The sequence below is a fragment of the Nelusetta ayraudi genome, unplaced genomic scaffold, assembly GCF_046127955.1.
Source record: "Nelusetta ayraudi isolate G7.1 ecotype Tasmania unplaced genomic scaffold, CSIRO-AGI_Nayr_v1 ptg000053l, whole genome shotgun sequence".
Lineage (NCBI taxonomy): Eukaryota > Metazoa > Chordata > Actinopteri > Tetraodontiformes > Monacanthidae > Nelusetta > Nelusetta ayraudi.
In genome coordinates this window covers 4371723-4387577 of record NW_027466103.1, presented here as the reverse complement: position 1 = coordinate 4387577, position 15855 = coordinate 4371723, and the positions used below count along the sequence as shown (strand labels likewise).

At 41.2% G+C, this 15855-nt stretch overlaps 3 protein-coding genes across 4 annotated transcripts; 1 reads left to right on the top strand and 2 right to left on the bottom strand.

The window, feature by feature from the left end:
- Window positions 1-60: 60 nt before the first annotated feature.
- idh3a (isocitrate dehydrogenase (NAD(+)) 3 catalytic subunit alpha) lies at window positions 61-4370 on the bottom strand. Of its 2 annotated transcripts, XM_076038145.1 has the most exons (12): window positions 4243-4321; window positions 3872-3937; window positions 3265-3327; window positions 3082-3165; window positions 2286-2400; window positions 1966-2153; window positions 1706-1839; window positions 1527-1629; window positions 1367-1431; window positions 982-1066; window positions 693-845; window positions 61-604 (listed from the first exon to the last, which is right to left on the bottom strand). In XM_076038145.1, the coding sequence occupies exons 1-12, from the start codon at window positions 4267-4269 to the stop codon at window positions 521-523; spliced, it is 1167 nt and encodes a 388-aa protein (XP_075894260.1). In that variant the 5' UTR covers window positions 4270-4321; the 3' UTR covers window positions 61-520. The 2 variants fall into 2 exon arrangements, with proteins under 2 accessions (XP_075894260.1, XP_075894261.1); XM_076038146.1 differs by lacking the exon at window positions 3872-3937 and having other exon boundaries at window positions 4243-4370.
- Window positions 4371-5479: 1109 nt separating this feature from the next.
- Window positions 5480-9601, bottom strand: lrrc61 (leucine rich repeat containing 61). Its single transcript, XM_076038011.1, has 9 exons — window positions 9294-9601; window positions 8148-8243; window positions 7925-8071; window positions 7740-7800; window positions 7504-7589; window positions 7364-7429; window positions 7206-7274; window positions 6457-6582; window positions 5480-6058 (listed from the first exon to the last, which is right to left on the bottom strand). Exons 1-9 carry the CDS (start codon window positions 9319-9321, stop codon window positions 5952-5954), a joined length of 786 nt encoding a protein of 261 aa, XP_075894126.1. The 5' UTR covers window positions 9322-9601; the 3' UTR covers window positions 5480-5951.
- Window positions 8951-15135, top strand: cib2 (calcium and integrin binding family member 2). Its single transcript, XM_076038013.1, has 7 exons — window positions 8951-9158; window positions 10249-10502; window positions 11552-11586; window positions 12855-12966; window positions 13814-13961; window positions 14061-14256; window positions 14487-15135. Exons 2-7 carry the CDS (start codon window positions 10452-10454, stop codon window positions 14506-14508), a joined length of 564 nt encoding a protein of 187 aa, XP_075894128.1. The 5' UTR covers window positions 8951-9158; window positions 10249-10451; the 3' UTR covers window positions 14509-15135.
- Window positions 15136-15855: the final 720 nt, after the last annotated feature.

The window sequence follows — 15855 nt, the reverse complement described above, 5'->3', positions numbered from 1 at the left end:
ACAGAGTTTAAATAAAAGAACATCACCAGCAGGGTCTGGATACTCAAATGATACAAAAGATTGCCGCTTCTGATAGTTAATTTATTTTTTCTTTTCATTCTTCTTCCAACACATTTAAAGCATACCCACACATATATTGTAACTGATTAAAGTGCTGATGAATATCTTAAGCCTTTCAAAAGTAACAGATGTTGCAGATTGTTATCTTTAATATCTAGACAACAGTATATAAAATACATACAACTAAGCCATTCATGCTGTCAGACAAAATCCACCACAGGTTACACAGCTATGGATGCATACCACATATCATAATATATTATACTGTAATAAATACTGAACAATATCTGTTGTCCAGAATGTTTAAGACAGTGCTATAGAGTGTGCAGCAAAAAAATAAACATTCAGTATTTTGTTTAAAAATACATGTTTTGGTTTAAAATGTGCAGTTAAGGTATGGCATGATAACACACAAGAGACACACTCTAATATTTAGCTCACAGCCTCGTTGGGCTAGTCTTTAGTTTGCATCTTTCACCCTTTGACATATTGCTGCAGTGAACTCTGAACACTTGGAATTTCCTCCCAGGTCTTTTGTTAAAACCTTGAAAAGACAAATGATAAATTAATTATTGATAACAATAGCGATTTATAACCAAAATGAAACACAATGATTATATTAAGCAGCTTACCTTCTTGTCTCTGATTGTGTCAAAGCAAGCGGCCTCAATCTTCTTGGCATAACCATGAAGGCCCATATGACGCAGCATCATGACAGCACTGAGCAACAAGGCGGTGGGGTTGGCCATATCTTTTCCTGCTATGTCTGGAGCTGTTCCGTGAACCTGATGAGAGAATTGTACTGTGATTGGTATCGTGCTTGGCATTAAAAGTAATACAGATGAACTCTACATTTGGTTTCGTAACGCATCCGACGCCATGCGTAAGTAATGGAACTCATTTTAAGAAGAAAGAGCATACCGACTCAAAGATGGCAACACCATTAGTGCCAATGTTACCACTAGGAGTCACTCCAAGACCTCCAATTAGCCCAGCACACAGATCACTGTAAGAGCAAACACATGAAAACATTAGATTGATCAATGTAGAGACACGTCTAGGATTGGATGTGTTCAGGATGTACCATAATACTATCTAGCTTTGCTCCTTTCTCCATTTTACACAGTTTAATAAAATTCAGACACAATCTATGTTTATCGGTATATTAAAAACCAAATGACTTGTATGTATGTATGTATGGTTGAAAAACGTTGATCTTGCAGTTCAAATATGCATGCAGAAAAAAACTGCAACTGGCAATTCCAGAACAGATTTACATGGTGCACACATACAACATCTCTCTTACCTCAAAATGTCTCCATACAAATTTGGCATTACCAAGACGTCAAATTGGGTGGGATCCTGGACCATCTATTAACATAAATGTAGGAATGAATACACCACAAATGAGAAATTCCACACGTCATTATCATGAATCATTCCCGGTCCATGAATATGGGACTTACATTGAGGCAGACAGTATCCAAGTACATCTCTGTGAATTTTATGTCTTTGTGCTTTTCGGCAGCCTCTCTACATTTTCGCAGGAAAAGCCCATCTGACATCCGCCTGTAAACATGGGGACAACCGTCAGAAAATAGAAAGTGAAAAATCACATTGCGAAATTGGCTTGTAATCAACTTACATTATGTTGGCCTTGTGAACGGCGGTGACACTGGTCCTCTGATTATTTCTGGCATACTCAAAGGCATACTCAGCGATGCGTTCGCTGGCCTGCTCTGTAATGAGCTTGATACTCTGCACAACTCCATCAACAATCTGAAAAGATAGGTGGCCAGGAGAAAGCCAAGAAATTGTGGCAGATGTTTTTTGTTGTTTTGTTTTTTTAATTGCAAATTATTCTATAACTTGAGCAAATGTGGAGTGTGGTGCTCGGAGTCTCACCACATGCTCGATCCCACTGTATTCTCCTTCAGTGTTCTCCCTGATGGTAACCAGGTCCACATCAGTGTACGGGGTTTTGTAGCCCTCGATGGACACGCAAGGTCGCACATTAGCATACAAGTCAAAGGTTTTCCTCAGCAGCAGGTTCATCGATGGATGGCCAGCAGCTATTGGCGTCTTCAACGGACCTGTAAAATGTCAATGTTACACGCTGATTAAAAAATACTTCACTCGGTTACATCTTCTTCGACTAATTATGTTGACCACTAGAAATAAATCATTATGCACATTTTAATGACAAGTATATTAAGCAGGTAAACCTTTGAGGCCAATTTTGTTTCTGTCCATTGACTCTTTTGCATCTGGAGGAATCATCCACTTGCCACCCGGCCCTTGAATGGCTGTAACATTTCTCTCTTCCCATTGAATTGGAGCCTTAAACAAACCAAATCAGCGTTAACGTCTCAAAGCAACTAAATATTCAACTTCAGTCCATATTAGATGACGGTTAGTCTCTTAAAAACCAAAAGACAAAAACTCTACAATCTACAACATTACAAACACTGCAACGGAGCAGAGCGATGTGGTTAACAATGCAGTCTGCCTTGAGACCATCACAGCCAAAACACGGGCTCAAGGGTCTCTCCTTGAGCGTCATCCTTGTGCTGTTGTAAATGCAAGGGTTGCGTCAGGAAGGGAAGGATCCTAAATCAAGAGCTACACCAAACTGAACATGCAAATTAATTTGCTGGGGCTGCCCGTGAAGGGAACGGCCGAGGGAACAGCCTTGTAAATAAAGAGATTCGTTAATAGGCAATTCTGTTAGATTACTTGTGTACGTTGACAAGATCTTGTCTTGCTAGAGTCCAAATGGAGAAACAATTGGTAATAGAGAAAGCTTCTACTTCTGTTCCTGTCCCTGTCATGGAACTCCAGCTTTGTATTGCCCTGTGGTCATGTCCCGGAGACAGGCCTAACTCTGTCAGGCAGAAAATTAAAATTTGCTAAGTAAAGGGGAAAAAAGCAAAAAACAAAAAGATTGTTCTCTAAACCCATCCCTCCCACCACAACAATATTGTGATAATTAGCAAACATCTAAACTGTCACAGAACTTACCTCAGCTGCTTCAAATATCTTCATAACAGCACAGGAGATCTCTGGACCAATTCCATCTCCGGGGATTAAAGTGACAGTCTGAATCTGTGATGCAAATAAAGCATTGATACCACTGTTGAATACAAACAAGGGGTTGTAACAATTCTAACTTGTACTGACTGTCCTACGGGAAGGATAACGCACCCCGCGTGTGAATGTCCGAGGTTGAGGAACCTCTCTCCTCACAGCTCCCGCCGCCCATGTCACCTGGATATTGAAAGGCATCAGGTTTCACACAAATGAGCTTTTGGCTAATTCCATGAAATGTTGTATACGGTTCTGCTATTTATGTTAATTGCTCTGTTAAGGAGACAGCCAGGAAGAGCCAGGTGTGGTGAGCAAAGTTATGTTATTAAACCAGGAAGATGTCAGAACCGTAAATTGGCTTTGTTACACATATTTTATATTGTAAGTGAAACCGTTAAAACGCAACATAAAGGATTTTTACAACAATGACATAGTCCTGCGACTGCATAAAAGTGTTACTGTGGTGGCAAGACACATGCCTTTTCATTTCATTTAGCGCCCTCAGGGAGGGTCACCTTCAGCATGCGGCGCATCTCGAAAGCCACAAAATAACTACCTTAGTTTTAATGACAATACGTTAAATAGCAACCACAAACGTGGAAACGTATCGACTATATTTAGACCAGACGAGGGAGAAATGACTCAGTTTAAAGTCTGGGAAAGACATCACGCTAACGTTAGCTCTTTACGCAAACCTACGGCCCATAGCATCTGCTTAACTTACTTCCTGTGTCTGGATCTTATCCTTGCCACCGATCGATAAACCCCATTTTCTCAGTAGATTAAGAATCTGTAGATGAGGGACATTTCATCGGCACTTAAGTAAATACGTTGCTAACTGTCACAACCGCGATTCGTGAGGACCAAAAGATAATCTTTCTGCAAACTGGACTCCCTGCGGGTTGCTATAGTAACAGTGGTCAAGTATAAGTCAACGCCTAGCGAGCAATTAGCTGGCTTGGATGTGCGTGACGCGAGCCTGTAATCTTTATCTGAAAGACTGGCACCCAAGGCCGCCATACAGTTAGTCAACAGGTGAGTAGAAAAGGTACCATGCGTTAGATGAACTACATTAACACTGTTTTCCGTACATACCGCTGACCTCCACGCTTTCCCAGCCATGCTAACCCACCCAAGGTCGATACCGCAGCACTTGTCAAAGTAAACCGACTCAAAGCGGATTTCCGTTTTAAAAAAATGCCTCCTCCAAAATAAAGCAATATTCACCACTCCGCGAATCAAATTATGCGTCGATAAAAACAAATTTCAAAAGTCGAAGTAATGACGTTTCAGCTGTGCACTCTGACACCTTTGCTGTGAAATCGACGTATCTCACTCCTAGAGCAGTTTGTTTTGGGAACCATTTCGCTTACTCTGAAAGGCTCAGATGCGCGGATGTATCTTAATAGGTATTCTTCTGGAAAGAAGTAATCATCAACGAGGAAAAAAAAAAAAAAAAAAAAAAAAAAAGCCCCAAAACGAATGCATATAGAGCAAAATTTCTACTTTGCTATTGCTAACATTTTCCGTTAACTGTGGTATGAGGTATAATTGGTGTATCTTTCATATGGAGCTACATAATCTGGTCTCCCACATATTAAAGTTTTCTTTTTGGGTATACACATCAATTAAAGCATGTTGTACAAAGTTAACTAAATTTAGTTGTGACAAATTAAGTTATTTTAGCCAATATCTTGTCTTCAGTTTCAGTGGACTTTAATTCTGTATTTTACCGACAGGTGGCACTAGTGGACTATTGCTTAAAATTCGCAGCTCAACTAGAGTCTTTATAGGACTGGAACGTCTGGCGTTGGCTTCGCTTCTCTCCTTCACAGGAGGACGTTACTATGGAGCAGTGTTTATTTTTAAACCCACGATTGACTCAAATATAAATATATTAAACATTGGCAATACGGAATTTCTCATTAACATCTAAAATCATTAAAACAATTACGGTCACTGGTCATTGGTTTTTGGTGGGGTTTTTTGCATTGTTTCACTGATTGCCTTCATCATTTTCTCTAGTATTAATTACTTAATATACGTATAACTATTGTTTAATTGTTTGTTGTAACTGATCAATAACCCCTCCAGCAGTATCACTAGCAAAAGCTGAGCACAGCAACAGCCCCTGCAGCAACATCAAGAGCAGCTGTGACCTTTAAATCATGCCACAGTGCAATGTCAATATTTTCTTGTGCGCCTCTTTTATACTTTCTGTATCTTCCCCCTTCAAAGTTTTCTGCACAACCAGAAATGGACTTTTTCAATACAAGTAAACTTTAATAGGCAAACATTTCCCACAAGCAGATTATGCACATCAAACCTCATACACATGGTAAACTTTATTGTATAAAATAAGTACAAACAGATCGAGCCAATCATCCGGTCATTTTTAAAAGTACAACTTACAGCAAAAGCATACAGAATGGGAGACATTCATTCACAAAAAAAAAACACATCCAGTAATGCAACGTGAGCAAAATAAAAACTCTGTTACTTCATAGAGATTTTAGCAGCATAGATCTCAGCATAAATATATGGACAAACAAGCCATGACATGTAAAATGCACATTGTGCAAGTAAAGACATCTTGGAGCCAAACTGAGGTTCAGTTACATAATGCATAGGTTGCAATACACTTTCAACAGAAGCCTCACACTGCAACACAGAGCGTGTGTGTCTGGCGAGCATTTGGATTTAGCTTATCGATTCAAAGAAAACTACAGCGTATTAGCCATGGTTTTATTGTAAAACAGAATGTTGCTAAATGTAACAAACAACTCCATGGCCCATAATGGTCCTCAGATGGCGTACTGCTTTGGCTGCTTCTTCAAGCTCATAGATCTTTCAGTTTGAGAAATTACATGAGTGGCTCTGTTGTTGAGCAGCCTGCATTCATGAAGAACATCTGTAAATTAAACAAATAATAAATGCGTGATTATCAAGAAAACATGGTGTTAGTGCAACATTTCAAGTGTCAGTTCTTTTCCATTTCATTCATTCAATCAGAAGAATAAAAATGCTGGTAAGACGGAGGGAAGAAGATACAATCTAAAGCATATGAAGTGATTTTGGTGAATGTTGTCTTTAGAAGAGAACATCTTTCTCAAAGTCGAAACGTAGCACAACAGCAACACAACACTTGATCTTTATAACTCATTATTGTGTGTCAGTAAGCATGCAGTTTCACTGCAAACAAAACAAAAAAGAGCCAAGTCACCTTTTTTGATATTGTACATGTTACAACATAAAACCAATAGACTAAAGGCGACGACCCCGATGACTCACACACATCTGAAATCGTACCGTTAAACTGCTTGTAGGCCTCTTCGACGATGGCGTTATTTGACCTCTTTATTTCCCAGAAATGATCCTCCACCCATGGCTTGCAATCCGGGTGTTCTACCAGCTGCCCATTCTTGTACAGACCAGCTGAACACATGCAGAAAGACAGAATAGTGCTTTAGACCCCCGTTACGTCTGATATCAAAGGGAGAGTTCACCCTAACTTGACATTTCATACAGAACCACTGTTTCAGTGGCATTTTTCTGGTGGCGTTTCTTTTAATTGAAATTGTTTTGGTGTTCTTCAAACACCAAAACAATGGCAGCTCCATTTGACCGGGTACTCAAATGAATTAATGAATGACAGCACAGGACAAACACAGCATGTTTCAGTAGTGCTTTTGTGCTCTCATATACGCTAATAAAACCACTTCTTTCTTTCTTTTTTTGGTACACCTTGCTAGTGTTGTGGCCAGCATGTGTGTGTGTGTGTGTGTGTGTGTGTGTGTGTGTGTGTGTGTGTGTGTGTGTGTGTGTGTGTGTGTAAATGAAATATTATTAGTCACCACTGGCCTCCACTGTCCTGACATCAGGTGGCTTTTCTACTTTTATTGAAAATGTTGCTGGGGAATCCACCAACATTGTGCAATAAAAATGGTAAGAGGTTTATTTTCTGTGAGCTCTCCCTTTGTCCAGCAATTACTCTGTGAAGTCCGCTGATAAGGCTTCACTTTTATTTCAAGGGCAGAGACACTTTTCAACAAACATACCTTTGATGGTATCATCGATGTCTTTGCACAGCTGATATAAGTCGCTCCCACGTCCAACCACTCTTTCACCTACAGGATTAATGGATCAAAATCCAGGAAGGTACTTATCATTATTAGAATGTGAATCTTTAACAGGAGACAAATATAAAAAAACTCACCATCGAGCACCTTGATGTTAGGAAACATCTCAAGCACTACAGTCCTATATGCCACGTTCCTGCACACTGACAGAAAGGAAGTTGTTCTCATTTCATTTATCTGGACTGGACCAAGTTCAAATGAAATCCCGACAACGTACCTGGGTTTGTGTAGTTGTAAGTGTTGTCTTTAAAACGTATGTTTTCCAGCTTTCTTATAGACTGAAGGCAGTGAAGGCTGTCGGTGCTGCTCAAAACCCAAAACATTCACACAACCAAATCAGAATTTTGCAGATAAACATACGATTACCATTTGCCTCACATCATAAGTTCTGTTACTGTGATATAATATATAGTGTATGTTTTATGCATGCAGGGAAAACGCTATTTTAAATACCTTGATATAAGGTTGCCTGCCAAGTTTAAGTTCTGTATATTCTCACAACTGCGCAAGGACTCTTCAGATGACAAAAAACAAAATGTCATATCAGGATAAATCTGAATGAACAAATGATTCAAACAGGGCACATACTGCAGAAATAAAGAAATCATTGCATTTGAAAAAAAAAACAAAACACTCACCTAAATTGGAAATTTTGTTCGAGGACAAGTTGAGCACAGACAGATGCCGAAGAGATGCAAGAGCGGCTAAATTTGAAATGTTATTGACGGAGAGGTCCAACCGTTCAAGGTTCATACATTCTCCAATGCATCCAAGGTCGTGTATTCCTGTAAGGCATGCAGCCAAAACTCAGTCAAGACCATTTTAAATAGAGAAAACAATAGGGTGTCAGAAACATCTTACCAAGACCTCTCAGTTTGAGGAAGAGGATGGACTCCAAGTCAAACTCTCCTGTGCGAGACTTGAGCAGGGCGGCAGTAATCTTGTCACAGTCTGCATCTGAAAGACTCAGAGAGATAAGGCTGCTGCAGCACACCCATTTCTCTATTTTTATACACACAACACACACACACTCACTCTGTATTTGTGAGTCAACTCTGGGGAAAAAAAAAAAAAAAAAAAAAAAGCCCAAACAGCTCTGAGCACAGTGTCCGTGCCTTTCATGGAGTGGCAATCAAATTATTCATGCAACGGCCCTTTAAATAAGGATCCAGGCAGAAAGTGAATTTCATATGAGGAGGCACGCTGAGGTTTTCAGTGCCCTGCTGGCTGCGTAGAGAAGGGGTCACGAACAGGCTCATCCTGTCAGGTCGCATGCTGTTTGTGATGCCATTAGCCTAAGAAGCCGCACGCATGAATAAACAACAAAGGAAGTTATATTTGGTCCACGTCCTGAGGCGAAATCCCTCCCTAATTGTGAATACACATGGGTCCCTTTTAATGAGCCAGCTCAGATGCAACAACGATTTGCTGAAAATGGCATCGCTTAGAAAAGATAATGATGCTGGGCAATATGTAAAACTATCTTGATTAAATCCTACGCATTGTTTTAGATGAACGACAAATTGGTTTAAAAATAAATAAATAAATGAATGAATAAATCGTTGAACTCAACGCAAATTATGCGAGCCTGACTTCAAGTGAAACAGTGTTGTTATAATAAGACAGACAGAGCGGTGGGTGGGGCAGGGCCACTGTACATACATCATGCACATAATAATGGCACCTGCAGAGATTAGGAGGATGGCTGTTTTAGCTTAGCCTGCCGCAGCTTGACAGCTAATGTGCCGAAGCGACGCGGCACTCATTCTTCATTAATTGCAGGCGTAGCGGGGGCGGTGGATACGTGATTTGAAATGGATGGCAAAAGAGGGATGAAAGTGGGGTGGTGTTAGCCGCGACTCGAATGGAACGGTAATATGAATAATTCCCCGCTCCGGCCGATGATGAGATGCAAATTGCAATGGCAGCGAGCTAGCATAGCACCTGCAGCTAGTAGGGGCTAGCGCGGCGACATACTGTAGCAACAAGCTACCCGTCACAACTTACCTTGGTCCTTCTCTCGCTTAGTGTCCATCGCGAGAAAACTTTCCCACTTTAACTGAGTGAGCCGCGATACAAAGCGACTATTTCAACCAAGTCGGAGGCTGAATAAGTTGTTGGTTCATTTAGGGGGGGAGGAATGTGGCATAGACATCTGTCCTGAGGTGCCGTCAGGACACGCTCACTGTGTTGCTGCGCTGCAGTAGCTGTACACAGCAGCAGCAGCAGCAGGTTGATGAGTCGGACCGAGGTGGTCTGTATGTGGTCCACTCCGGATTAGCATCAACTGGAGAGATAATGCGGTGTGTTGCACGGTGGAGTAGGATAGAGTCCCAACTGAATGAATAGTGTGCTGAGCAGAAATGTTGGTTACACGCAACAGGTTACGTGTCAGTTAAAAGTTTTTGTTTTATGGCAATGAGGAGGCCTGGATGCGACGCCTCTGCGGATAATTATTATTATTATTAATTGTGTTTGTATTATTAAAATATAATAACAAATAAATCACCACTAGCGGCAGAGGAAAAAAAAAAAACAAACTAGTGTTTTCAATGAGGTTACCGAATATAGTGCAAATGGAAAGATTGTTCAACAAACAGAATGCACTCTTCCATTTTTTTTTATTTTTTTTTAATCGTGAAAACGTGCAAAAGACAGGACGAGAGGACAATTGAAATGATTCCGTACTATAAACAAAAATAAATTAGATGGGTGCCGCTACACGACTGCATTATGTTTCCGTAATCTCGCCCTTAAACACCATCCCACCCTGCAGACTGTCGCGCACTCTCATTTATTTATATATTTACCTGAGGTCCTATTGGGTCGCCTTGGCCCCGCTGACTTGTGCGTAAAGATGCAGCAGATCAGTGTCCGGCTGTCTGCACGGTCCGGGCGGCCACCGTCTGACCGCGGCTCAAAGAATTTAGCCGTTTTCAATTAATACGCGTTATTATTGAAGTCAGGGCGCCCAGTGAGGATTCCTGACATGGCGGACAGCAGCTCCGCGGACAGGAACCACAGTCCCTTCTAGGATTTGGCAGCGCCTTCGACCTCTAACGTGGAGACTCGGCGTCTCCGAGGAGCCCCTAAATGCCTCTCACTGAGGCGAAGCTGCGGACGTTCAAGTGTTTTCTATACAATCAATAGCAGGATTTGACCAAGATGGGAAACAAGCAGACAATATTTACGGATGAGCAACTTGATGCCTACCAGGTAAGGCTCGCCTCCAGCCTCCTCCGCAGAGCCCATCGGACAAAAGGCGAGGTTATCAGGGTGTACTGGTCGATTCATTAGGAAAATAGTTTATTTTTGTGTACAATGTAGATAATGTATTTATTTCAGCTGCTGGTAAATATAAATGTGACTGAAGGGGGGGGCATTTTGGTTAAACTGTGAGTTTATGGCCTGTGTTTTATTAAGTAATACATATTTATTGCAGATCAGCACTCTTACACGTGCGTATTTGTCTTAACAAAACAAAAAGGCTACCATTTTATGATGTCTCTATAGAAAGAGCAACTGTCATTACCGCGATAGCCTACCGCTTCACCTGGAAGCTGGGAGTTACCGCATGGCTCTTATGTCACCGAGCTGTCCAGCCACGCTCAAGGAATCAGGGTTTAACGCTTTCATCTTTTGCTCGATGTGTCATCACCTGAGGGTACTGGACCTCTTGTTTCCTAACAGCCCTGTTCCCTCTGTGAAGAAAGTCGTCTTCAGGAGCAGGTCCACCATGTGATCAGGCGTTGACTTAATAATTGATGACCCATGCGGGTGCGATAAGCTGTGAAACTGTACTCTCAGAAGACAGCTTAGTCCTGGAGAGTCTCCATGGTTATGGTTTAACACTTGCTTTTGTTTTACCCCCACTATTGCCCCTTTTGAACATTTTGAGCCTTGGTCTTACTGGGAAGCAAAGTGTTATTTTCACTTTGGCTATAATCCAATATTATTATGATCAGTCAGTCACTAACCACTCTCTGAGAGAAGGGACACAAGGTAGACTGTAAAGTGAGGTGCCTACTGCTGGGTTGTTGGATAATGTGAGTGCCAACACACACATGTTAGACAGCAGCAGATCATGTTCCCCTGACTCATCATTACTGCAAGTTGAAGTGTACAGCACACACACACACACACACACACACACACACACACGCTTACTGTACACGCACACAGTCATTTAGCACACAAATGTAGTGTTATTTTGTCTGACTTGCAGAGGGGTCATGCTAACCTGTTTTCTCTCTCTCACACTGTAGGACTGCACGTTTTTCACCCGCAAAGAAATTCTGCGGTAAGAGTTCCTGTCAAAGTATTTCTCTTTATTCTGCTGCAGCGTCGCTGTTAAGTCACAGCTTACCATAACATTTCAAACGTGTGATTCCTTCACCGCTCTCTGCATCATTACCAAGCAGCTGCATAATGTGCATCACCTTTAAGTAGAGCCAGATTTGCAGCTAATTGTGTGAAGCGTTGCCTTTCACAATAAAAGAAAAAGTGTTATTGGAAGATGAAACCAACAGATGTTTGTGTTGTTTCTATTATTGAGCACAAATGGAAGCATTATGACATGACCTGCCATTGACATGGTGAAAAGATACAGATGGAGGAATACTCTTTTTTTTTTTTTTTTCAAATCTGCTGCCTTTTATCTTTTTGCAGCCAGTAAGTTTACACACACTGGCTGACATCCTTAATTATCATTACCCAACACTTTGATTATAATGCCATCTCCACTTCTCGTAAAGCGTCCATTGAAATTCAATCGTGCTGCAGCACAGAAACCAATCCAGGCGCATGTAATTACATCTGTGAATGGCTCAGTGTCTGGGATTGCTTTTCATGGAGGTTATTGTTATGTGGTGAGTCAAAGCTGCCACGTCCACTGGAGGTAATGTCTTGTAGCAGTGCCTGTGTGTTCTTAAGTCCTCGGAAACTCATGTCGTCACTCTGACTGATACTACATTGCAATGCACAGGATTGCTAATGAATCCGTGATCACTACACCTGACTGCATTTCAGCATTTCCCCCCACCCGTGCATTTAAGTATGAGTCTTAGTCTCAGTGCACGTATCGCTCATGGTCCAATTAGCAGAAGCCCAGTGGTTTGGACAATTTCAAGGGTCATGGGACGTTACAACCGCAGCTGTGCCCGTCCGTGTGCCGTGGCGCATCAGCGAAGCTCCATCATTTTGACAGGTTTACACAATTAAACTACAGTGAGTTTGTCCTCTAAGACTGTTGTCCTGCTGATTTATGGCTCTGCTTTGACTCTGAAAGGACACAATGCTGGGAAATAATTGCAAGAAAGAGACGCAGGGCCAAAGGGACGTAATAATTCAAATTATTACAGTTGATTGGAGGTTAATTGTCTCAGAGGTCCCATATAATGTAAATTTCGCTGGTCCCGCTGGCAGTGATAACAACAATACCCTTCCATTCTTTCAGTGAACCTTGCAGAAATGAGATGAGCCATCCTCCTTCTACTCGGTGCACTCTGCAAACCGTGCATGTAGCTAGTTTATTGGTGAGCTGTTCTCTTCTTTTTTTTTTGTTCACAGGTTGCACGGCAGGTACCATGAGTTGGCTCCACACCTGGTACCAATGGACTACACCAATGATCCAGACTGTAAAATACCCTTAGCCTTAATAGTCAACATGCCTGAATTGAAGGTAATTTTACAAAATGAATTAGTTAATTTCCAATAAATCTTTATTTATTCCAGCTTTTGTCACTGTGGGTTTTTCTTGCTTCAACGGAAAGGTCCCAACAATGTTCCATGGCTGTATGTATAGATATAATTATTAAAAACACCTTACCATAAGTGGAGCGTGTTCTCAATACACAAAGATGGCTGCTGGCATGAAGACACCGAATCGATAAGCACTCCTCTTTCAGAGGACGGCATTGATTTTGCCACCAGCGATCCGACACCCCTGCGTTTGAGCTGATAAAAGTTAATGTGTCACGAATTGCTCAGTTCCACTCCTCTTGACTGATGCATCCTCTCCTATTTTTAAGCATCTTCCACTTGAGAAGAACCAGGCCAAATGTTAGAAATGTCACGTTTCCTCTCATCACAGCAGAAGCCACACACGTTCTGTGGGTTTGCAAGGCTCTGCAAGCATACCAAGAGATTGTGGTGCATGTGTCTAACACCATCTCTATGGCAACAAAGCTGCTGGGCCACATGTTTATGTTTCCCAGTGATCTTGTGTGCTTTGTTTAAATAGGCAGTTAAAGTGCATTGTTGTGTAATTGGCTTTTTTCTAACTCATTCTGAGCTCCAAATTGCCAGACATTGATCAGTTTAGTTTAATTTTCCTCACCTGGTTAACCAGATATGATATTTATGGACCTGTCCTAAGTGTCCTATGTGATAGAGCTATCTGTTAAAAGATCTGCAGCTCATTTAGAAAACTGGAAGTGGCACCTAGAAACAAAAGGGATGTACTTATTTTATGTTTGGGGAGTTATATGACAGTAAATTTGTGCATCAATGCAAACGTTCATCCGCAGGAAAATCCGTTCCGCAACAGGATCGTGGAGGCTTTTTCAGAGGATGGGATGGGGAATCTCAGCTTCAATGAATTTGTGGACATGTTCTCCGTCCTAAGTGAAATGGCTCCCAGAGAACTGAAGGCCATATATGCCTTTAAAATATACGGTTAGAGAAGAACAATAAATACATTATCTATGATTTTTGAGAATATCCCAGCAGCTGATGTTGGGAACATATGAGATAATTTGATTTTTATGTCCATAGATTTTAATGTGGATAACTACCTGTGCAAAGAGGACCTTGAAAAGACTCTGAATAAGCTGACGAAGGAGGAGCTGACTCCAGAGGAGGTGGACCTGGTGTGTCAGAAAACTATTGAAGAAGCAGACTTGGATGGAGACAACAAACTTTCCTTTGCAGACTTTGAAAACATGATTTCAAGAGCTCCTGACTTTTTAAGGTAAGCAAAGCGCCTCACAAGCGCAGATTATTAAAATAACAGTCAATTGGCACTATCTTTAGACCTTCAGTGTGTAGGAACCTGATCATGTAGTTAAAGTTACATTCTTTGCCATTCTAAAAACAGGTATTTATCCCAGGTCCAGTCATTTACACGATCAGACTAAAATCTGCTTCAACATGTGTTTATATGCGAGATGATTATTGTGTGTTTTTTTTATATTTTCCCAGTACCTTCCACATACGAATCTGAGAGGACTCGTTGAAAAACTGATGAACCTCTGGACTCCAGGAAGCTTAGTGCCTGTCTTCCAGTCCCGTGATCAAAAAATATACACATATATCAGTGTCTTTACTTTGCCACCTGTACAAGGGCTTGACACCGATTGGTCTCTTATTGCAAGAATCAATTCGTTTTGCATTTGAAGGTGGAAAATAACAATAGAATCAAAGCCAGACTGCTGTTTAAAGCATGCTAAGACTGCATAAAATAACCATTTGTATTGCACTTAGAAAACCACCGGTGAGATTTCTGACAACAATGCACTTGACACATGGTGCATTCAATGCGAAGGACTCAGTTTGAAGAGAGGGAAAGCACTGCAGTGGCAACAAGGGCAAGCCGATACTTTTTATAAGCTATGCAAATGTTTGTATATTTTTTGTCTATGCTGTTGTCATTCTCATTTGTGCTTGTAAAGCTGGAGCATGACGACAATCACATGTTACTGTTGAAGGGCTTTGTCATCTAAAGACATGTTGGTAGCTCTCGTCATCAGCCTGAGGTGTTCCATCGGCCATCTTTTCGAGATAAATGTCTCAGTGTTTTATGTGACTTCAGGTATTTGTCTCACTTTAAATAAATGTTTTTTTTGTGGGTGTTCTGAGTCAATTTCCGTTTTTGTCCTGGCTTAAAAAGAAAGTATTGTCTGAAACAACAACACTTTCTCTATACTGTGAGATTTTTAATGCAGAAGTTAACCTACTTACATTGACTTGGTCAGAACTTATTGATTTGATTGTTAATGTTCATTTTGGCTGTTATTAAAAACAGAAGAGAAACACTTTTACAAACTCTGAGAAACACACCAAAAACACATCACAGAAAGATTTTTAATGGCATGGATATGTAAGCGATTTTCTTCTTATACATCCATACATAGATACAGTGTAACAAAATATTCAGCCAGTATAATAATAGCAATTCACAGGAGGACCAGTGTGAGTGGCACATCATTTCAGTACATATGTAGGAGCACAAGTTGCGCAAATAAATGGGCAAACATTCCTAAATCAAATCCAAGCACTGGTGCCTTAACTGTACCAGTAATATTCAGTCCATAAAACCACCTCAGCTGAAACCACCCGCCTGTGATGACTGGGGAGTGTGTGCAATAAAGATGAGGGAACGGTCGGTGCCTCATCACATCAGCTGTAATAACTTTTTTAGCGGGCAGCGATGTTGCTGTTAACAGCGAGCTGCCTCAGCACTCACAAGCGTGATTACATCCTGCACATACAGTTAATCTCACTGGGGGGAGCTGGCCAGCTGGAGAGAACGGCCCCAGCCTGATAAATAACTGTGGTTTCAGAAGTGCAG

Excerpts from the sequence above, each read along its gene's own strand:
- cib2 (XM_076038013.1), top strand. The coding sequence starts at position 10,452 with ATGGGAAACAAGCAGACAATATTTACGGATGAGCAACTTGATGCCTAC. Across the intron at positions 11,587-12,854 it reads ACCCGCAAAGAAATTCTGCG|GTTGCACGGCAGGTACCATG; the intron begins GTAAGAGTTCCT and ends TTTTGTTCACAG. Across the intron at positions 13,962-14,060 it reads ATATGCCTTTAAAATATACG|ATTTTAATGTGGATAACTAC; the intron begins GTTAGAGAAGAA and ends TTATGTCCATAG.
- idh3a (XM_076038145.1), bottom strand. The coding sequence starts at position 4,269 with ATGGCTGGGAAAGCGTGGAGGTCAGCG. Across the intron at positions 2,401-3,081 it reads AGATATTTGAAGCAGCTGAG|GCTCCAATTCAATGGGAAGA; the intron begins GTAAGTTCTGTG and ends GGTTTGTTTAAG. Across the intron at positions 846-981 it reads GTGTTGCCATCTTTGAGTCG|GTTCACGGAACAGCTCCAGA; the intron begins GTATGCTCTTTC and ends TTCTCTCATCAG.
- lrrc61 (XM_076038011.1), bottom strand. The coding sequence starts at position 9,321 with ATGGACACTAAGCGAGAGAAGGACCAAG. Across the intron at positions 7,801-7,924 it reads GAACAAAATTTCCAATTTAG|AGTCCTTGCGCAGTTGTGAG; the intron begins GTGAGTGTTTTG and ends TGTCATCTGAAG. Across the intron at positions 7,275-7,363 it reads TAACATCAAGGTGCTCGATG|GTGAAAGAGTGGTTGGACGT; the intron begins GTGAGTTTTTTT and ends TTAATCCTGTAG.